General features: G+C 38.1%; 1 protein-coding gene across 1 annotated transcript; it reads right to left on the reverse strand.

Annotated features, from left to right (window-relative positions):
- insig1 (insulin induced gene 1) lies at positions 1-9673 on the reverse strand. The gene is made up of 7 exons (XM_037757421.1): positions 9500-9673; positions 8122-8466; positions 7270-7621; positions 4720-4844; positions 4330-4496; positions 3519-3618; positions 1-838 (listed from the first exon to the last, which is right to left on the reverse strand). Exons 3-7 carry the CDS (start codon positions 7604-7606, stop codon positions 809-811), a joined length of 759 nt encoding a protein of 252 aa, XP_037613349.1. The 5' UTR covers positions 7607-7621; positions 8122-8466; positions 9500-9673; the 3' UTR covers positions 1-808.
- Positions 9674-19672: the final 9999 nt, after the last annotated feature.

Below are 19672 nucleotides of genomic sequence, written 5' to 3' on the forward strand. Positions count from 1 at the left end.
TTTTGTAGACCAAACAACTGATCGATTAATCAATAAAATAACCAACCATCAAAATAATCGTTAGTTGCAGCCCTAATTGATACAATTTTCATGTCTTCGCAGTAAATATGTGCCAATTTGTTCACCGTACAGATATGAGAGTGGCCTCAATCTTCTCATCTAACTTTGAGCAAGAAAGTAATTTCCTGAAATATTCCTTTCAAAATGGGAGGCATCATTCATTATCAATTATACAGTACATTTGGTTTGGGGGGGGGGTCATTCAAAACGTACAAAATAAATACTTAATTTGGTTCGACTGGGAACATACATCCCCTCTGTGTGCCCCAGTGATGCAACTGAGGCCGCAGCTGAATACACTTCTACGTGAGAGTGAAGACATTTCCCTTTTTATGATCATAATATATTCAGGCTTAAAAACAAAAAGACCATCCACACTAAAGCACACGCTTCCACTCCATTAACTGCAGAAAGATACGTATTTCCAGCATGGAAATAAAACCAGTTCACTTCAAAAAACAACAAAAGAAGAAGGCAAACACTGTCCTCCTGCGTAGTGTGAAGGAAGCCTTAATGCTATCGGAGGAGGTGGGAGGGAGCGGTTGTTTGGCCACAAGGAGGTGCAGAGGACATGGCACGTTAGATGACGAGGGGCTTTTCTTTCCTGACCCGCACTTTGTTATGAGAACAAAGGATGAAGTCGAAACAATGAGTCTTTTTTCTCCTGTTGTCCTCCCCTTGTTCTTCACATAACTTGTCCATCTTTACATTGGCTGTGCTTCGCCTGGTTGTCGGTGTTTTCAACTGTTCAGTCCATGTGGGGTTTCTCGATGCCACCCTGAGGGGAGACAGAGAAGGAGCCCGCTGTTAATAACATGTTAATCAAAGTAATGCAGCAATTAGAAAAAAACAATAGAACATATGAAGTTGCTTACAAACTGAGTGACTAAAGCCTTTTTTAATGCAAGAACTGAAGTAGCTTTATGATCCGTCTCATAGAGAAATGTCATCAATCAAACTATTGTTATGTTTTGATGACAGGGAAACTCATTTGGAAACTTAACAGCGTCAGGTGACTTTTTCAAGACATGAATCACATGTGAACACATTAGTTTCAGTTTCCTGTAAACTCAAAACTGCAGCTGGAACAAAACAACAATCAGTAGCTTTCAAGCAAATATGCACTGGTTGCTGTTTCTACTTTAGGACTACTTTAAAAGGTGCCATCAGCCACTAGATGTCGCATTCTCCCTCCCACGTTCCATTGCATTCACTTCACAATAAGTCGTTGCCAGAAACTTATTGTCAAACTCAGCCATTTATCCGTTTTGTCCACACTAAATTATGACCCAGAGATACCATGTGATACAAACGCCGTTTTACTATTGGCTCACAATCCAAAAAACAGATATCTTCCACAGAGATAAACAAAAACATTCATTTTGGACCCACCAACATTTTTTAAATGATTAATTCACAATCAAAACAAATTTCAAGCACCTTACTAAAAGCTCTGTGGATGTATTATTTTTTTTTTTAAATATTCATTTACATAAAAATGTTATCAATATGACCTTTAAATGTCAAAATATGTTTAAAGACAGGAACATTTTTCTTTCAGTTCCCCCTTTTTGGAATTTTTCTTTTCCTTTTTTGTACAATAAGGGAAGAGAGTACTGCTTGCTCATCAAGGCTCATTTTACCCATCACAAAACATCCTAAATATAATCACACAAAGGTCTTGGCAGTTTGTGTACTGAACTTTTTGCTCACGGACTCCAAAACCACACATCTGACTGTAGCTTCAGATAAGATAAGATTAGCCATTCTGCTTTAAAGCAGATCTAACAAGTATGAAAACTAGAGAGCAACGTTTGGTCTTCATTCTGCCTGGTTAATGCTGCAAAACAGATTGTTTCACTATAACTGGCTTTAACCCAAAATAAAAAAAAAACACTTTTGAGATACTAAGTCTCTATGTTCCTCCTGATCCTGCTCATAAATGACCCACTGGAGCGAAAGCACGAAAAACAAAACCACGAGCGCGAGCTTGTGCCAACATTCCTCAGGCCTCATCACAAACAAAAACAACAAGTAGCAAATGACCCTCTGGTCAGCCGAGTCCTGACTGGCTCTGTGTCTCACCACGACTGTGAAAAACAACAGCCCTTAATCTGCTTTCACGCTTCCACTTGAGTCAAACTGAGGGAGTGACGGGACTCTTACTTTACAGACAGAATGAGGTGAGGCTTCTGGGCACGGGCTTAATGAAGACGTCAAAGCTGACTTGATGGGATAATTATGAAGGAAGGGGGGGCGTCCAGTGCACTTTGCACAACTTTAAACCTTTTTGACAATTTTATCGGCTGTTGTGGTTCAGCCTAATAACTGTAAATAAAGCATGTGTGGTGCAGAAGAGTCTTTTGAAGTCTGTTCCACAGTTAAGACAGAGTGCAGAGGAGCTCAATAGACTGATTTCAGATAAATGTGAGGGGATATTTTGTGCAAATATGACAGATCAAACATTATCAAAACATCACACAGAATCACCTGAATTATAATCTTGGCAACATTGGAAAAGTCCCTGAGTCAATAGTATCATGTGACTGTAAAACATCCCACTTAAAACTGCAGAACTGAAACTGGTTTGGTCGTTGTTTAAAGGAATAGTTCACCTAAAAGGGTGCCAATATGTGACATTCTCACGACTTAACTGTTTTAGATGTTAACTTCAAGCTAATAAACGTAGTGAAATATCAAATACATAATGAAGATCACTGTATGGTGAGGAAAAAAAACTAATAAAAAAAAAACTCTCAGCAGTACTTACTCACTCCCTGTATGCTATATTCAAAGGAAAAGTTGAGCAATGTTTCAAGTGTCTTAAGGGTGACTATAGATTAGAGACAGTTGTAAAATTGTATTCTATTTCATTGTTATTTTATCATTTAGTTTTAATTTGACACTGTTTTACTACTAGTACAGCTTTTAATTCTATTTTATTACATTTTTAATATTTTATTGTCTTCTCAAATTCTCAAATTGTTAAATTACTGAATTGTTTTTGTCTTTTCTGTTGTTTTCACAGTCCACACTTCATTCATTGTACATTTTACAGTTGAAAAATAAACTTTTAACTTTAACTTACAATTTTTATTTGTCCCGGCTGTTTATTTATACTTGCTATTTTGTGTTTTTAGTCTTTATTTACTTATTTTTATTAAATTAAATTTTGATTTAATTTCTTTTAATTAAATTGTATTGATTTATATATGTATTTATGTAGTTATTTATTTTATTTATTTATGTTTTTTGTGAATATTCATCTGTAAAACACATTGGACTGTCTGTTTTATGTCTGTGAAGGAAACAATAAAAATCATAATTGGAAAAATAAACTTGTCAGTGGTTTGATTTTTACTTAAAAAAAATAGAATCGGCTGTTGAATGAGAACTCAAATATATAACTTTAACGCTAAACTTATGATTACATATTGTAAAACAGTTGCAGACTTTACCATGGCGAGTTGGCGTCCGATGTTGCCCACAGTAACGCCGCCTGAGAAGAATATGCATGGGAGCCAGGAGCGCACATACCCGAAGTCTGGAGACGTATACCTGAAAGAGAGAAAAAACAAAAATTATTAAATCTATCTTAATAATATAGAACAGGTAGTTGTTCTGTAGCTGATCCCGACCTCTGACCTCTTTGGAGGATGTTGAAATAAACCACAATTCCCTTCAAAAGCTAAATAAGATGTCGTATGATAATCAAAGCACAGTGTCATCATGCCAGAGAATAAGAAACACATAATACTAAACAGAAAAGGCATCTTAAAAGACACGCCAGATCTGGGAGCGGGGAAAAACAAAACCTGTCATGCTAGAAAACGCACTCATTCTTTTCTCTCTGTTTCTACCTTGTAAAGTCAGCGTGAGCTCCCTTTTGAACCTCTTATCTTTCTTCAGCTCTGTGTTTTTGATGATATGCCACTGAAGCCGGTAGGAGGTCCTGTTTAATTGGGCTCCCAGAGACAAGGGGACTTGCCAAAATATAACGTCAAGTGTTATCTGTCACGTTGTGTTTTGATGGAGTCATACAGCTGGGAGTACTTCCAGGTACTTTATCTACTTCAGTCACACCAGGGCGGGGTTTTACTCTCACAGCTATATAATTAACACTTAAACCAACATAGCTGTTGTTGTGAGTGTAATATGAAAACAGAAATTAGTGATGACAAGGCACATGATGAATCATCAGTTTTGTTTCCTCAGAAGGGAAAACCTGGACTACTTTTGTTCCCCTTCTGTACAAAAAAAGCGACTTACTGGTAGACTCCGTTGTAGACCAGCAGCTGTGTGAACACAGTTGCTAGGACTGCAGTGGTGAGGCCCAAACCGAAACCGCTCCTGGACCGGTCGAACGTCCACCACAGGCCCAAGGACAAGGCTGCCAGCGTGAGGGAGAGCTGCACGTTGTTGTCGATGTCTAGTTTCTGTGTTACGCGGCAGTTAAGGACAAAAACAAACAGTGTGGCGCGAGCATGGGAGTTGTTCTTACTCAAATATTTGCACAGCCTTGCAGAACTTCCATCACTTCTTAATGACAGAGCAGGACATCCTGTTGCTTTAGTCTAAACTACAGATAGAACAGAGCAGTTTCCACATATTCTGACAAAAAGATCTGTATAATAAAGAATCTACAAGGTGAAAGGATACAACACTGGCGTGGTTGATGCCGACGAACACCGCGATGCACCTCATGACGCTGGCCCACTCCCTCTTGAACTTGTGCGGCTCTCCCAAATGGCTGTCGAGGCAGGGATACAGCAGGCCGACAACAGCTGTGAAAAGGAACAAAACAGACCCGAATTACACGAGATAAGCAGAAATTTCTGTGAAACGCCAGCAGGCAAATCCTGTCATGGAGCTGCTGTGTGGGATTATTTTATTCGCTGAACATGCGCTTCCATAATTAGTCTCATTTAGACACCTGCATAAACTTAAAAAAAAACTTTCAAAAAGAATAGACTTTTGTTTTTTGACTTTTATGTTGTTTGTTTGACTGTTCTTTTGATGTAATTCCTGGTTTTATGTACCGCCAAGCACCTGCTTACTTTCGTACACCCAATTCTATATTGTCAATTAAGTAAAAAGACCAAAGTAATGTCTTTAAATTGCTTGTTTTGTGCATCCATCACTCCAAAACACAGAGATATTCAGTTTAGACTAGAGCTGTAACAATTCATTGATTAGTTGTCAACTGTTGATTTAATCGCCAACTATTTTGATAATCGATTAATTGGTTTGAGTAATTTTTTAAGAAAAAAAAAAGTAAAAATTCTCTGATTCCAGCTTCTTAAATGTGAATATTTACTCCTCTATGACAGTAAACTGAATATCTTTGAGTTGTGGACGAAACAAGACATTTGAGGGTGTCACATTGAGCTTTGGGAAACACTTTTTCAACATTTTCAGACATTTATAGACCAAACAACTAATGATCTACATCTTATTGTAGATCAAGAAAATGATCTACAATAAAAATAATGGTTAGTTGCAGCCCTACATAAGACAATCAGCAAATCCTCACAGTTTAGAAACTAGAACCAGGTATTGTTAACTAGATTAATTAGATTAGATTAGATTTCCTTTATTATCATTGTACAGGTAACTCATACAAGATGCATTGAAAGACATTTTTATAAATATAGGGTACTGTATAAAGACAGCTATGAGGTTAGTGACCAGTGTCGTACGTGCAAAACGGTCATAAAGGGCGGTAAAGGTAAAGTAGTCAATCTAAAACAATATAAAAGACAATAAATAATTAAATACATAATAAATAGTATAATCAGTCGGCATGTGCAATATCATTAACAAATGCAAAGTGCAATTGTAGTCAGGTTAAAGTGCATGGGAATGAGTACTGAAAGCACATTTAGTTTACACAATAAAGACCTTTAAACAAGTTCCTGCATGGCACTGAGTGGCATTAATTTGTGCACAGACTAATGTCAACAGACTGTGAAAACATGACTCTTCTACTGTCATTTGTTTCCTGCCCTGCAGCACATGGGAGGAGGAGCTGAGGAGAAATTCATATTTATTTATTTTTTTTCCTCCCACTTCCTGGTGGCTGGCCTTAAAGCACCTCCTCCCTTTAGCTCACCCGTTATGACACCAGCCAATCAGAGAGCAGCTCGCCTAGCATCCGGCTGTTGCAGCCAATCAGAGCTCGAGAATCACCACCATCTGTTCCAATTCATTTTTTTTTTTATAACTGACTGCCAGACAACAAAACCACCAAGCCGAATGATGTTTTATTACCACATGATCATACATGAGCTGATAGCAGTGGCAATAATAAAAACATATTGTTTTTATGTCTTGAACTGTTTAAAATTGCACTATTTTACAGCTTAGTCTGGTGTGGCATGCACATTTCCAGACTTTTAGCACCCATGTTTATTCGTAAAGAACATTTTAATTGTTTTTTCATTCTCTAACCTTTTCTCTTTATATCCTCCTGGGAACCGAGTTAAAAAAAAGTGTCTTCAAATTACTTTTTTTTGTGATTTCCTTCCTAATTAGGGTTTAAAGAAAATGGAAATGTTCCCTTTCCTCTGCACATGGAGGAATAAATAAAAAACTCTCAGCAGTGCTCATTCACTCCTTGTGTGTTATATTCACAGGAAAAGTTGAGCAAAATTTTCAAGTGTTTTAAGGGTGACTATATAGAACCAGTTGTAAAAGTTTACGCTATTTTATTGTTATTTTAATCATCTAGTTTTTATTTAACACTGTTTTACTACTATTACTGTTATAATAGCTTTTAATTATATTTTTAATATTTTATTGTATTGGTCTCAAATTGTTGAATTGTTTTGTCTTTTCTGCTGTTTTCACGGTTCTGTTGTTTTACACTTATCAATTTAGGCTTGTTAAACTTTATTTTTATTGTCCACTGTAGTGGACTACAGGACTATTTCAAGTGTTAAAAGACAAAAAAAAATTAACAGTACACCAGGGGGTTGATAGAGTAGGTCAAAAGAGTAAGAGGATATGCATGTGGACAAAATGTCCACTACAGAGGACACATGTCAATGGGCTGCGTATCATGAGGACATGGAAAAGCTTCAGCACTGTAACACCTCCTCTCTGTGCATTCCTTTGTCTCAAACTTTACTGATAACCTACAGGTCACACTGCTCTCCACTACTTTGACGCACCAATTACGCACAGTGTGTGTTGTGTTGTTGTACTCACCAGCCCCTGTGCCACAGCAAGGTGGGATCCACCAGGCGGACGAAAACAAAGTTGTCATCACCTCCTCTGGAAACAGGGTGACATTTCTCTGTATCTGCAGCAAGTTGAGCACCAAAGCGAGGAACGCACCGACGGTGAAGAGCACCAGACCTCTGCGGATCAGGTTGGCCGTGCGCACGTCGTGCAGAGAGCCGTAGGCATTGCGGAGCACCGAGGTGATGATGGACATCATTTCTTCTGCCTTGTGTGCCAACCAGTTTGCTCCAGATGAGTGCTTTGCTTCAGTCGTTGATGATGCACAGGAGCAGCTCCAGCAGTGGTCCTCTAGTCTGGGCATTTGGCACTTTTTAGGCTGAAAGGGGGAATATATATGTGACATTTAGCTTATGAGTGGTGAGATGTTGCAAGATGGAGACAGGGACGTCACATTGGGCTTTGGGAAACACTTTTTCACCATTTTCTGACAATTATAGATTAAACAACTAATTGATTAATCAAGAAAATAATCTACAATGAAATGGTTAGTTGCATCCCTACATAAGACAAAGACAAGCAGGAAGTCCTCTCAATTTAGAAACAAAAGCCAGGTATTGTTTTGCAATTCAGAGTGAAATATTGTACTTTAGTGCACTACATTTATTTGATTAGTTACTAGGCTAGTTACAACTAATAAATGATGAATAAATGTGTGTTTACCAGGATAAAAGCAGAAGTTCCTCTTGTATAAATGCTCACAGATCTTGTCCAAAAAAGCAAACTATTCCAACAGGCTGCACCTCCACAAACTAGTACCAACCTCCTGCACAGGTACCTTTATATAGGCAGCTTATGAGAAATAAGATAAGTGCATACCTTGATCTCAAGATGTCTTCAGTGGTCCACAAAGAGAAACCTCCACTCCTCTCCCCGACAAAAATGATGAAACCTTTCTTGTTTTTCCTGCAAGTTTTTTCTCTGCAATCACGTAGTTTTGTTCACATCATCGTACACTCAAAAAAACAAGAGTGCTGCTCCATTCCACAGCACAGCAGAGCTCTCATACCACAGACAACAGCTTCCTCTGCAGAAAACAATCACAGCTGTGTCGGGTGAGACTCGGCAGCCAATCAGAGCGCGGCGGCTGATATGACGTGGCAGCCGCAGCACCGCCCACTCGTCCGGCACACAGACGCACAAAGCTGCTGGAGGCTGCTGGAGCTGAAGAGAAGCATGAAACGAAAGTGGAAACAGAGAACTACTTTGAATGGCAGACAAACTATAAAGGGAACTATAAAAAAGCATTTGAAGAGATGTTATAAAAATAAAAAAAATGCTGTATGTTTACACAGTGATGGAAAGTACATTTGCTCAAGTACAACTTTTTCTGCAATTTTCTGCTACTTTATACTTCTACTGCACTACAATTCAGAGGGAAATATTCTACTTTACTGCACTACATTTATTTGATTAGTTACTAGGCTAGTTACAACAAATAAATGATGTTTTATTATAAATATAAATATTGAATAAATATATTTATGGATCCCTAGGTGGAATTCACAAGCTACCTGGCAGTATATAAATTGAGAAAAGTAAACATTTTCTGATTCCAGCTTCTTAAATGTGATTATATTCTTGTATCTTTGGGTCAGGGACGTCATCCTGGGCTTTGGGAAACACTTTTTCACAATTTTCTGACATTTATAGACCAAACAACTAATTGATTAATCAAGAAAATAATCTACAATGAAAATAATTATGGATACATATATTTATTGATCCCTCTGTGAAATTCACAACCTACCTAGCAGTATATGAATTAAAAAATAAGCCCCTCTTTTACCAGCTGCAACATTAACGTGATGAACACATTAATGCATCAATATTTATAATTCAATATTGTAATTACATTATTCTGAAATAGGCCATTCACTATAATGAGTACATTTACTTTTTGCACTTTAAGTGTATTTTAATGCTGATACTTTTGTACTTTTACTTAAGTAAAATGTTGAATGCAGGACTTTTACAAAACAGAGTATTTCTACACTGTAATATTGCTACTTTTACTTAAGTAAAAGAGTACTTCTTCCACCACTGACATTACAAGATCAAAATTGGATATTATAAGAGCAAACATACAATAAAAGTAGCCCAATAATTCATGATAAACTCAGCACTGAAATGATCTGCAATATAGATCAATGATGGACTATTGTGAGAGTATTAGTTTAAAGAAAATTGTGTTTACCAGGATAAAAGCAGAAGTTCCTCTTGAATAAATGCTCAAACTTTCACAGATCTTGTCCAAAAAAAGCAAACTATTCCAACAGGCTGCACCTCCACAAACTAGTACCAACCTCCTGCACAGGTACCTTTATATATAGGCAGTTTATGGGAAATGAGATAAGTGGCACACTTTTTCTGTTGTTTACAAGAAGTTGTTGAACTCTGGGTCAGGTTAGGAGAGGAGGTGTGGCTGCCTGCAAGGAGGAGTGTGCCGGCAGGGACATGTAGGCCAACCGCACGTCAGTCAGAGATATATAATGCGAATGGGAAAGGTTCAGTGCCCGGATGAAACCCTCTTTCAAGGCCCGACAACAACATGGAAACATGTTTTGCAAGACCCAGCCAGGTCGATATAGGGCAGTGAGATAACAAACCTTTACCTATTGCATACGTGCAGCAAAAAACATACACATCTATTGGTGCATGTTTTTGTTTTTCACTGTACATGCGTATGTAGGCTAACCAAATACTTGTGCCTCAGTAAAAACAAAATTGAAAACTTGTTTACGAGACACTGCATCTTCAGTCCAGTGAGATTAATGACAAATTACAGTTATTTCAATTTAAATGTCAAAAGTCATATTTACTTATCAGCTGCTGGCACTTTGTACAAAGTAATACCATGGTTGAATCATCTTTTTTTCATGCAAATTGGCTTGCAAAATGAAGCGATGCTTCATGACCTACAGCAAATTTGGAAAACAAAAACAGAAAGCATATCAATCAGATAGCATTTCTTTTCAGTTAAGTTTAATTAAAAGCCTTTTTTTAGTGTAATTATGCCGCTGATGTCTCAGGGTGTTGTATTCATTGTATTTTTTTTGGCAATAATGTGGTGATAAATTGCAGAACCAAAAATGAGTTCTGCACCAAATGAAGGGACTGGTTTCTAGTTGTCGCCCAGCTTCAAGCCTTAACCCAACTGCTGAATTTATCGCTTCTTTTTATGGCTGATTTGATGTGCCATGTGGAGGAGAACAATGCCCCAATTACTGTGAATAATTGAAAAAAAAATTGTACAGACATTCATGATGATGTATCTTGAAGACTTTCGTGATCCACGACTTTTCCTTCAGCGGCACATAAGGTTCAAATTTGTGCTCTTGAGTGAATGTCTCTACAACTATGGAAGGGATTGCAATGAAATTTGGTGCACATATTAATGCACTGTCCTGTGCTTAACACTTTAGTGCTAATTAGCAAATGCAAGCATGCCAACATGCCATACTGTTGGATTTATTATGTACAAAAGTGCTTACAATGACCTGCAATAACCTGATTGTTGGATTTGTTGTGCTTGAAGTGTTTGCGAGGACAGGAAGGCACGCGGGAACTGCATGCTCTGTTCTTTTTGCAAGGTCAAGGAAAGAAAGGAGTCAGAAGGAGATAACAAAGAAGAAGATATGCAGCAAAAATATCACGTGTCATAAGCTCATGAATATTACTATTGTGTAAACCATGAATAGGCTGGATCAGGGATAGCTCGGGGTTCAGACTTCGCGAACTGACCCATGCACTGTATGTTGTCAGGGACACGTAGGTTGGATCCAGATATCTGTAAACTCTTTTATTTTACTTATGCAACACTGATTGTTCGGAATAAATTGTATTATTATGCTTTAACCCGTCTGTTTGGAAAATCTCTTTGTCACACAAGATTAACCAGCACGTAACTGGGCCTTGACCTCTCGGAGGTAGAAGGCCAGTTCCTTCAATACTTAGATGGAGCACATAGTAATCATTACACCTGCTTTAGCATCATCATGTTGGCATTGTCATTGTGAGCAAATTAGCATGCTGATGTTAACATTAAGCTCAAAGCATTGCTGTTTCTGGTCTCCCAGAGACGCGAGCATGACTGTCGACTACCTACAAACAGTGACGGCAAATGCAGTGGAGGGGAAGCTATTTTATTCCAGAGACACATTCACATTATAAGTTATTAACCATGTCATCACACAATTTAAAAGATAAAGGAGCTGCTTTAGTCCCACTACAGCAGTTTCAGAATGAGTTTTTGAATGTTAGTATTTCACATGGGTATATAAGTCATCTTATAGGTATTACAGTTTCCAGACAGCGCATTCAAATTGACCGAGTTTTAAATTGGTTCCACTTGAATAGAATGAGAAAATGCCATTTCAAAAATGGCAGTGATAACTGAATGGTTAAATATAAATGTCACAGCTGCACTCCACTGGAGCTGTTTCACTATTTTGTACCAAACAAGTCAAGCATGAAAGTATATTGAGGGTTGAAAAGTTTGCATTTGTCCCCCCTTGTCTCATTTCTGAATGCTTAGAGTGGTGTTGGTGTGTGCAAGAAGGCTTGAACAAATACAGCATGTCTTATTGGATGAGAAGACTATCAAAAGAGGAACTTCTGCTTTTTTCTTCCTCTTTATAAGGACGCGTTGATATAATAGCATACATCCTCAATCATGACCTCTTTACAAACACGCTGTTGTGGTCCTAAACCAACTTTCACTTTGCTGCAATTCATAGATAATGACATCAGTCATATTCACTCTGTCCTAATTTCAGTGGTCCATGTGGTTAACACAGATAAATCACCAGAGCTTCACGGTTTCACAAAGGGGGAAAGAAGGTCAAAATGAGAAGGGTGCACCTACGGGGGGCTCTCCAAGGCCCAAAACTACTGCACCACCCCAGTAATCCAGCTATAGTATTCTTCTCAGCCTCAGCGAGTGTGTTGAAGGTCTATGAGAAGCAGTGTGTTCCCCAAATGAATACATTTCTCTATGTAGTTCTTGGCAATCCATGTACCCGAGGATAAAAGCCTACAGCAGTGGGAGTGTGTGCGGGAGTGTCTGTAATCTAAGAAAAAGTGTATATGTGTGACTTAAGAGAACTTCCGCACAAGAAGAAACATTAAATATCTTATTAATTGAAGGAAGGAAAATAAGGTTAATAGGGAAAATTGTGAGACCCTGCAGGAATTTTGATCCCAAATTTCTCTTCTTGTGCTCCTCCTGACAGTAACATGTGCATTAACGTGGAGGTTGAAATTACAAGTTAGTTAATGTGGCTCCGTAATAACCATGAAAATGACCCGGCATATAGCAAATAGCTCCTAGCAACCGGCACAAGCCGGCGCTGCAGCGTAGAGGAAGTCTCATCACATCAGAAGATAAAGCAGGATGCTACGACACTTCAAATGAATAGCAGATCAAGCGTGTCATAGATTATGCTGTTAGACTGGGAGGGATTGAATTATAGCTAAAGGAAAAGCCTGCTGGTAAATTGATCTATCAAACTCAGGCTTGACAATTTTCTTTCCTCAATCCTGTGTGAAATTATGAAGGGAGACATCCTAATCCGCCCTCTCGGAGGGTTGATTAAGACGAAAACGGTTTTCAGCTTCATGCTGTTTATTCCTTCTGGTTCAGGTGTCAAAAATCATTGCGTTTATTCCTTTCTAAGTGCTAAGATACTGCACATGTAGACAGCCTTTATTAAAGAGGGTATTTTCATGTAAATGCACCTGCAGCATCCATCCCTTTTTAGGTTATTAATCCATAGTTTGCTCAAAATTCCCAAATGCTTCAATGCATTCTGGGTACTCTGGATACACACCACCTTTTCAGTATCTCTGTGCCATGAAATATGAAAGAGGATTCTGGGTATAGAGTGTATCAAGCAGCTTAACAAAGGGTGCCGTAAAGGCCCTGACTCTACAGCCCGAGGGCGTGGCACCAGGATGCAAATCTCCCAGCCCCCTTTGTTCTACAGTGTTCAGATCCAGAATTGTTTCAGAGCAGCTCACCTAATTTCATAGCCAGATACTACATTTACTTACTCCTGCACAGCATGCCGATATTCACGCCAAAACAGCAAGAATATATTGGGTTTGTAAGAATGACATAAACACACCCTGAATCAGAGCTGCAAGCCAAACAAACTCTGCTATTCAGTGAATACAAAGTTTCTATCTGATTGTTTAAAGGAATAGTTCAACATTTTGTGAAATATTATTTTAAATTATTCACTTTTCTTGCAGAGAGTTTAATGAGGAGATTGAGCGTGCTATCATTCAATCTTCTCATCTAACACTCTGCTAAAAAAGCACATATGTTGATACACAGCCATCAGAGGTGGGACCAAGTCAGTGTTTTGCAAGTCACGAGTTAGTCTCAAGTCTTTGCATTCAAGTCCCAAGTCAAGACAGTCAAGTCCCAAGTTAAGACAGTCAAGTCCCAAGTTAAGACAGTCAAATCCCAAGTTAAGACAGTCAAGTCCCAAGTTAAGACAGTCAAATCCCAAGTTAAGACAGTCAAGTCCCAAGTCAAGACAGTCAAGTCCCAAGTTAAGACAGTCAAGTCCCAAGTCAAGACAGTCAAGTCCCAAGTTAAGACAGTCAAGTCCCAAGTCAAGACAGGCAAGTCCAGAGTCAAGTCCCAAATCAGGACAGTCAAGTCCTAAGTCAAGTCCCAAGTCAAGACAGTCAAGTCCCAAGTCAAGTCCCAAGTCAGGACAGTCAAGTCCCAAGTCAAGTCCCAAGTTAAGACAGTCAACTCCCAAGTCAAGACAGGCAAGTCCAGAGTCAAGTCCCAAGTCAGGACAGTCAAGTCCCAAGTCAAGTCCCAAGTCAGTACAGTCAAGTCCCAACTCAAGACAGTCAAGTCACAAGTCAAGTCACAAGTCAGGACAGTCAAGTCCCAAGTCAAGTCCCAAGTCAAGACAGTCAAGTCACAAGTTAAGTCACAAGTCAGGACAGTCAAGTCCCAAGTCTAGTCCCAAGTCAAGACAGTCAAGTCCCAAGTCAAGTCCCAAGTCAAGACAGTCAAGTCTCAAGTCCAGACAGGCAAGTCCAGAGTCAAATCCCAATTCAGGACAGTCAAGTCCCAAATCAGGACAGTCAAGTTCCAAGTCAAGTTCCAAGTCGAGACAGTCAAGTCCCAATTTAAGGCAGGCAAGTCCCAAGTCAAGTCCCAAGTCAAGTCCCAAACCAAGACAGTCAAGTTCCAAGTCAGGACAGTCAAGTCCCTGGTCAAGTTCCAAGTCAAGACAGGTAAGTCCCAAGTCAAGTTCCAAGTCAAGACAGTCAAGTCCCAAGTTAAGACAGGCAAGTCCCAAGTCAAGTCCCAAGTCCTAAACTTTCAGTTTCGAGACCTTAACAAGTCATGTGCTCTTCACCAAATGTAATGACATTTTGGGGGAAGGTAAGTATTTTCAAGTCAAAAGGCTCAAGTCCAAGTGAAATCTCAAGTCAATGGTGTTAAAATCCAGGTCGAGTTGCAAGTCTTTTTAGATTTTGTCAAGTCAAGTCTACAGTCATCAAATTTGTGACTTGAGTCTAACTCGAATCCAAGTCATGTGACTCGAGTCCACACCTCTGGCCTTCACTACTGTATGTCTGTCATGATAAACTGCCTGCTGCTCTTATCATCTGTGAACTTCCCAGTGCTAAGCTTATTGCTGCCGTTGACCTTTTAATAGCTATTTCACTTTAAAGAGATTGTTATCTGTACCTACAGCGGGGCTGCTGACTGTATTTTTTAATTACTTTATGGTAAACCGATGACTCACAACCACAAACTCAAAACTTACCACAGTGTTGAATCAACACTTCTTTGACAATCTCACAAAAACTGAACATTATAAGCTCCACAAAAGTGCTATTTTTGTTGCAGGGCTATTGTATTGGACTGCTTTAGATTACAGCATGATTCTGTTCCCCCCTGGCTGTGTATGTGGCATATTTACACAAAAGCTCTATTCAAGTCAGCTACACTAGATGTGCCCGTGAACAGCACGGTTCCAACAGCCAATCGGCATCCTAAATGATCCCTGTCTGTCTGCTCAGGTGTCATTCTGGGCCAATCACAGCTGCTCCCCCAGTGGGTATATTCTTGTGTCTATGGCGTAAGAGAGACAAATAGAGAGAGTTTTTTTACAGAGGGACAATACTCCTAAAATACACCTCACATGATCTTTATGCAGTATTGCACATTGGTGTTTCATTTGGTAAATTTTAACAAGTTTCTCCTCAAGCTGTACTGCACAGAGACAGAATTTAATGGTGATGTAATCCTTTCGACAGATCCTGAAGCTGCTTCACAGACAGTGACTAATGAGACAACTCACTATGTCAGCACCCATCCGTGGTGACTTTACTGGGATGACTAATAGCTATAAAAAAACTCAGACATTTGAAATGTCAACAAAACTCTGTCAGTCATCAAATCCAAAACTCAATTCACTTTGCTGTCCAAAATCAATGCAATAGCATGATTCAAATACATTCAATTTATAGAAATAGTTCAACATCTTGGGAATTACACTTATTTGTCTTCTTGCTGAGAGTTAGATGATGGTTTCTGTCATTTTAGGTGGTTCTTATCATGCTGATGTTTGTTCAATCCACCGGCCCACTCCATGACGTGCTGCTCAAACACAGGAGTACATTCATTGAGCGAATCATTCCACCGAGATGCACTACAGAGCGCCACAGGAAGTCATTCTTGGCCATCAATCTTTACAACTCCTCCCTCTGAGTGTCACACACTCTGAGTCAATAGACTAGACATGGACTCATTTCACCCATCAGCTGCTACTATATACAATACTGACTTAACTCTACAATAATTTGTGCAATACTTCAACTGTGCAATACTGTTTATTAATACTGCATTTATACTGTACATTCAAGAAATATTCTTATTCATTTCTTATTTATACCATTCTGGCATTTATATTTAACACACTTAATAGAAGGGATGCACCAATCCAACTTTTTCAGCCCCGATACCGATACCGATACCGATAGCGATACCTGGGCTTTGAGGTATCGGCCGATACCGAGTACCTATCCGATACCAGTGTTGAATTAATAAGCTGAAGGCCTCACTGTGTGGAAGTGACTAGGAACATTATTTTATATGTAAGGCAACATCAAGCCTTAAACATTGCTTTCTTAACTTTGTAAAACCAAATGTTACAAATAAATACATAGATATACATTTACTGAATTGTTCTTTATTATTAATTAAAATAATAAATCATACACTAGCAACTTGGTAAAAAATCTTCAAAATTAACAGGAATTACAATTCAAATTGGTTAAAACATAAACAGCGATTTATTATTTTAATAATACTCAGTATTGGCCCCTATTATCCAATCCGGTATCGGTGCATCCCTACTTCTCAGCATTTTGTATTTACTTTTTTGCACTGTGGTTATATGCTATATATTGCACGTTTTAATGCAAATATTTGTACATATTTCATACTTTTTATACTCTCATTTTCTTATTTTAAATTTTAAATATTTGTACTTATATTTCTTTACATATATTTTGTTTATATTGTAGCACTATGTACACCTTGTAGCATTATGTACATAATTTACATGTCACATACTCCTTTATTTCTATTTTCTTACATTTCTTATGTTTATACAAGAGCAACTGTAACGCCCCAATTTCCCCACCAGGGATCAATAAAGTATTTCTGCTTCTGCTTCTGATTAAAAAGGGGTGATACGTCATGTTTGACAGCTAGTATCTAAAGGATTTAGATGATTTAGACTATCAAAAGAGCCATGTTAGGCAAAAGAACAAAAGAAAAAATCTGTCTGGAGCTGCAAAACATTTGAGGTCACATTGAGGGAAAAAAATCTGAGATTTACAGAATAAAGTCACAACTTTACAAGAAAGAAGTCATAATATTATGAGAATAAAGTCACAACTTTATGAGAAAAAAAGTCTGAATATTACGAGAATAAAGTCATAACTTGATGAGAAAAAAAGTCATAACATTATGAGAATAAAGTCATAACTTAATGAGAAAAAAAGTCTGAATATTATGAGAATAAAGTCATAACTTCACACTATTGTCATACTATCAACTGTCCAAAATGAATGCAATAGTGCAATATTAATTCCATTCATGTCTTAGTTTCTCTTTATGAGCATCTTTAATGATAGTCACTTCCTCTGTTGAAGCTGTTAGGCAGGTTATATTATATAAGCATGGCGTGTTTACAGTCATTCTCTTTGCCAAAAGTGCATCACTTAAGATCACACCACCTTCACCTGAGGTAACCTCTACCTGAACTGTCTCTGGCCATAGCTTAATGTTTAACACCGTGGCCTCGTATCAGGGGAAGTGCTGAACACCCTGTTGCCAAATAGGGTAAGTGTGGGAAAAAAAAATGTGTAAAAGTTAAAAAGTAAACTCGCCTTGTTTAATGTTCTCAGACGATTTCCACTTGACCTATAAAAACCAACATTAATTAAACGTTGCTCGGAAAGACTGTGACATACCTGCATAAATTTAGTATTTCAACCGAGAGTGTAACAAAATAAAACAAATAAAACTTGCGTAAGTTGTACAGCAGATATAAAATAGTTAAACACAGAGGTCATTTCGAGACATTTTTTCTTAAAGAGTTGAAATAAATGTCAAAAGAGAAAAGTTCACACCAGAACATGAATTCAAACAGATTGTCTCCTGCTATTTCACAGTCCAAAACCTTGACTTCACTGTGTGATTATGACACATCTGACAGCCAAAGACTCACTGACATCATGTGATTTTCAAAGTCACAGGATTGGCTGGAGATTTGAACAGTGTGTCCCCCTACAACTGTCCTACCATTGTCCTTGTTGGCCTGCCCTGCACTTGACACAGATGAAGCCTTGATGCGTTGTAAGCATGTGATTTTCTTTTGTTTTGAATCGTGTCTTCAGCCTTGCATCAGGGCACTGCTGCTTTTCAAGCAAGTTCACACTGCGTGGCAGATTTTGAAATGACCATATTTTATGCTTTATCACAAAGCATAAAAGATATTCTTTTCTATTTGTTTCCTTTGGGATTTTTTAGAAGGACATCATGGTGAATGGGTCTTGAATAAAAACCAAACATTGACTTCTAAAGCAAAAAAATCTGAAAATTATCATCCTCATTTATAGAGGAGAATAGAAAGGAATCACACTTAACTGTGTGTCCTCCATAAAATACAGCACTGTGATGAAATAAAAATAAATTAGCTTCAATATAATTAACCATAAACACAGTATTTTATCAACACACAGCGTAATTGATACTGTCATTACAAAAAATGTCCTCTTAAGGGGTTTAATGTGTAATAAAAGCTATTCATATAATAAGCTGCTGGATAATACGACATGGCATCATTATATCATCATTATGATGATGACGACTGGGTAGCTTGAGCTATTACAACTTTTCAATTCTTCAGTTACTTCATTATTAACTGGGCTTATTCATTTAAAAACACCCAATCTTTCACTTTGAGGTCATGATATGATTCATGTGTGACTTTATCCAGGAATGTATTGCATTTATACGTGTTATTCAATGCTTCGCCAATTTAGAGGAGTCTTCCATTGCATAATGCTTTCTACAGTGTTTCTTATCCATAGCTACATGTTGTTATTGTGCCTTTTATCACTGATAGGGCTGCAGTTATTGCCGGGTCGCTATGGGACAGAGGCAAGCAGTCTGTAAGGCTTATCTATTATCTCTGATAAGTTAGAATAGTGATAGTGCTGCTGCAACATGTGTGGCTTTATCTGTGAGGTAAAAGGAAAAACACACACAGACCTTATCTGGAAAACATAGCTCTAAACACTGCAGGATATATATGGCATTTTATGGTGGAGTTTTTATCAATTGATAGTATTTTCAGTCATGGAAATTGTTTGAAGCCCTCTTCTCTGCTTGATAGTGCAGTGTCCTCCTAGTGGTAGAATTGAGTAAAGCACAGAATTGGCTTTTTGCACAAGAATAACCAGCAGATGGCACCCACAACACAGTCAATACAGGATTATTTCAACCTGAATTTCACTCTTACATGCTTTCAGTATTTTTCTAACCACATGATCAAGTTTTAAACTGTAAGATCACATGTTTACACCTGTTTCATACGGGTGTAGAGGTGAGAGAATACATCACCTTCTTAGCATCTTAGTTCTCACTGGAGAATTAAGTCAGGTGACGCACTTCCTTCTCATCATTTCCACAATAGATAGCACGACTGTGTTGCTATGTTACCAGAAAAAAAAAAAAAAAAAAATGTCCTTCAGCTTTTATAAAAGAAAAATGTGAACTTTGACAGTCATTTGAATTTGACACCAAACTTTCTGA

The sequence above is a fragment of the Sebastes umbrosus genome, chromosome 21 (genome assembly GCF_015220745.1).
Source record: "Sebastes umbrosus isolate fSebUmb1 chromosome 21, fSebUmb1.pri, whole genome shotgun sequence".
NCBI classification, from domain to species: Eukaryota; Metazoa; Chordata; class Actinopteri; order Perciformes; family Sebastidae; genus Sebastes; species Sebastes umbrosus.

Bases quoted from the DNA above. Each gene is read 5' to 3' on its own strand.
- insig1 (XM_037757421.1), bottom strand. From the start codon at position 7,606: ATGCCCAGACTAGAGGACCACTGCTGGAGCTGCTCCTGTGCATCATCA. The intron at 4,497-4,719 runs GTATCCTTTCAC...CGCGTAACACAG, and splicing joins GCATCAACCACGCCAGTGTT to AAACTAGACATCGACAACAA. The intron at 839-3,518 runs GTAAAGTCTGCA...GTCTCCCCTCAG, and splicing joins TCGGACGCCAACTCGCCATG to GGTGGCATCGAGAAACCCCA.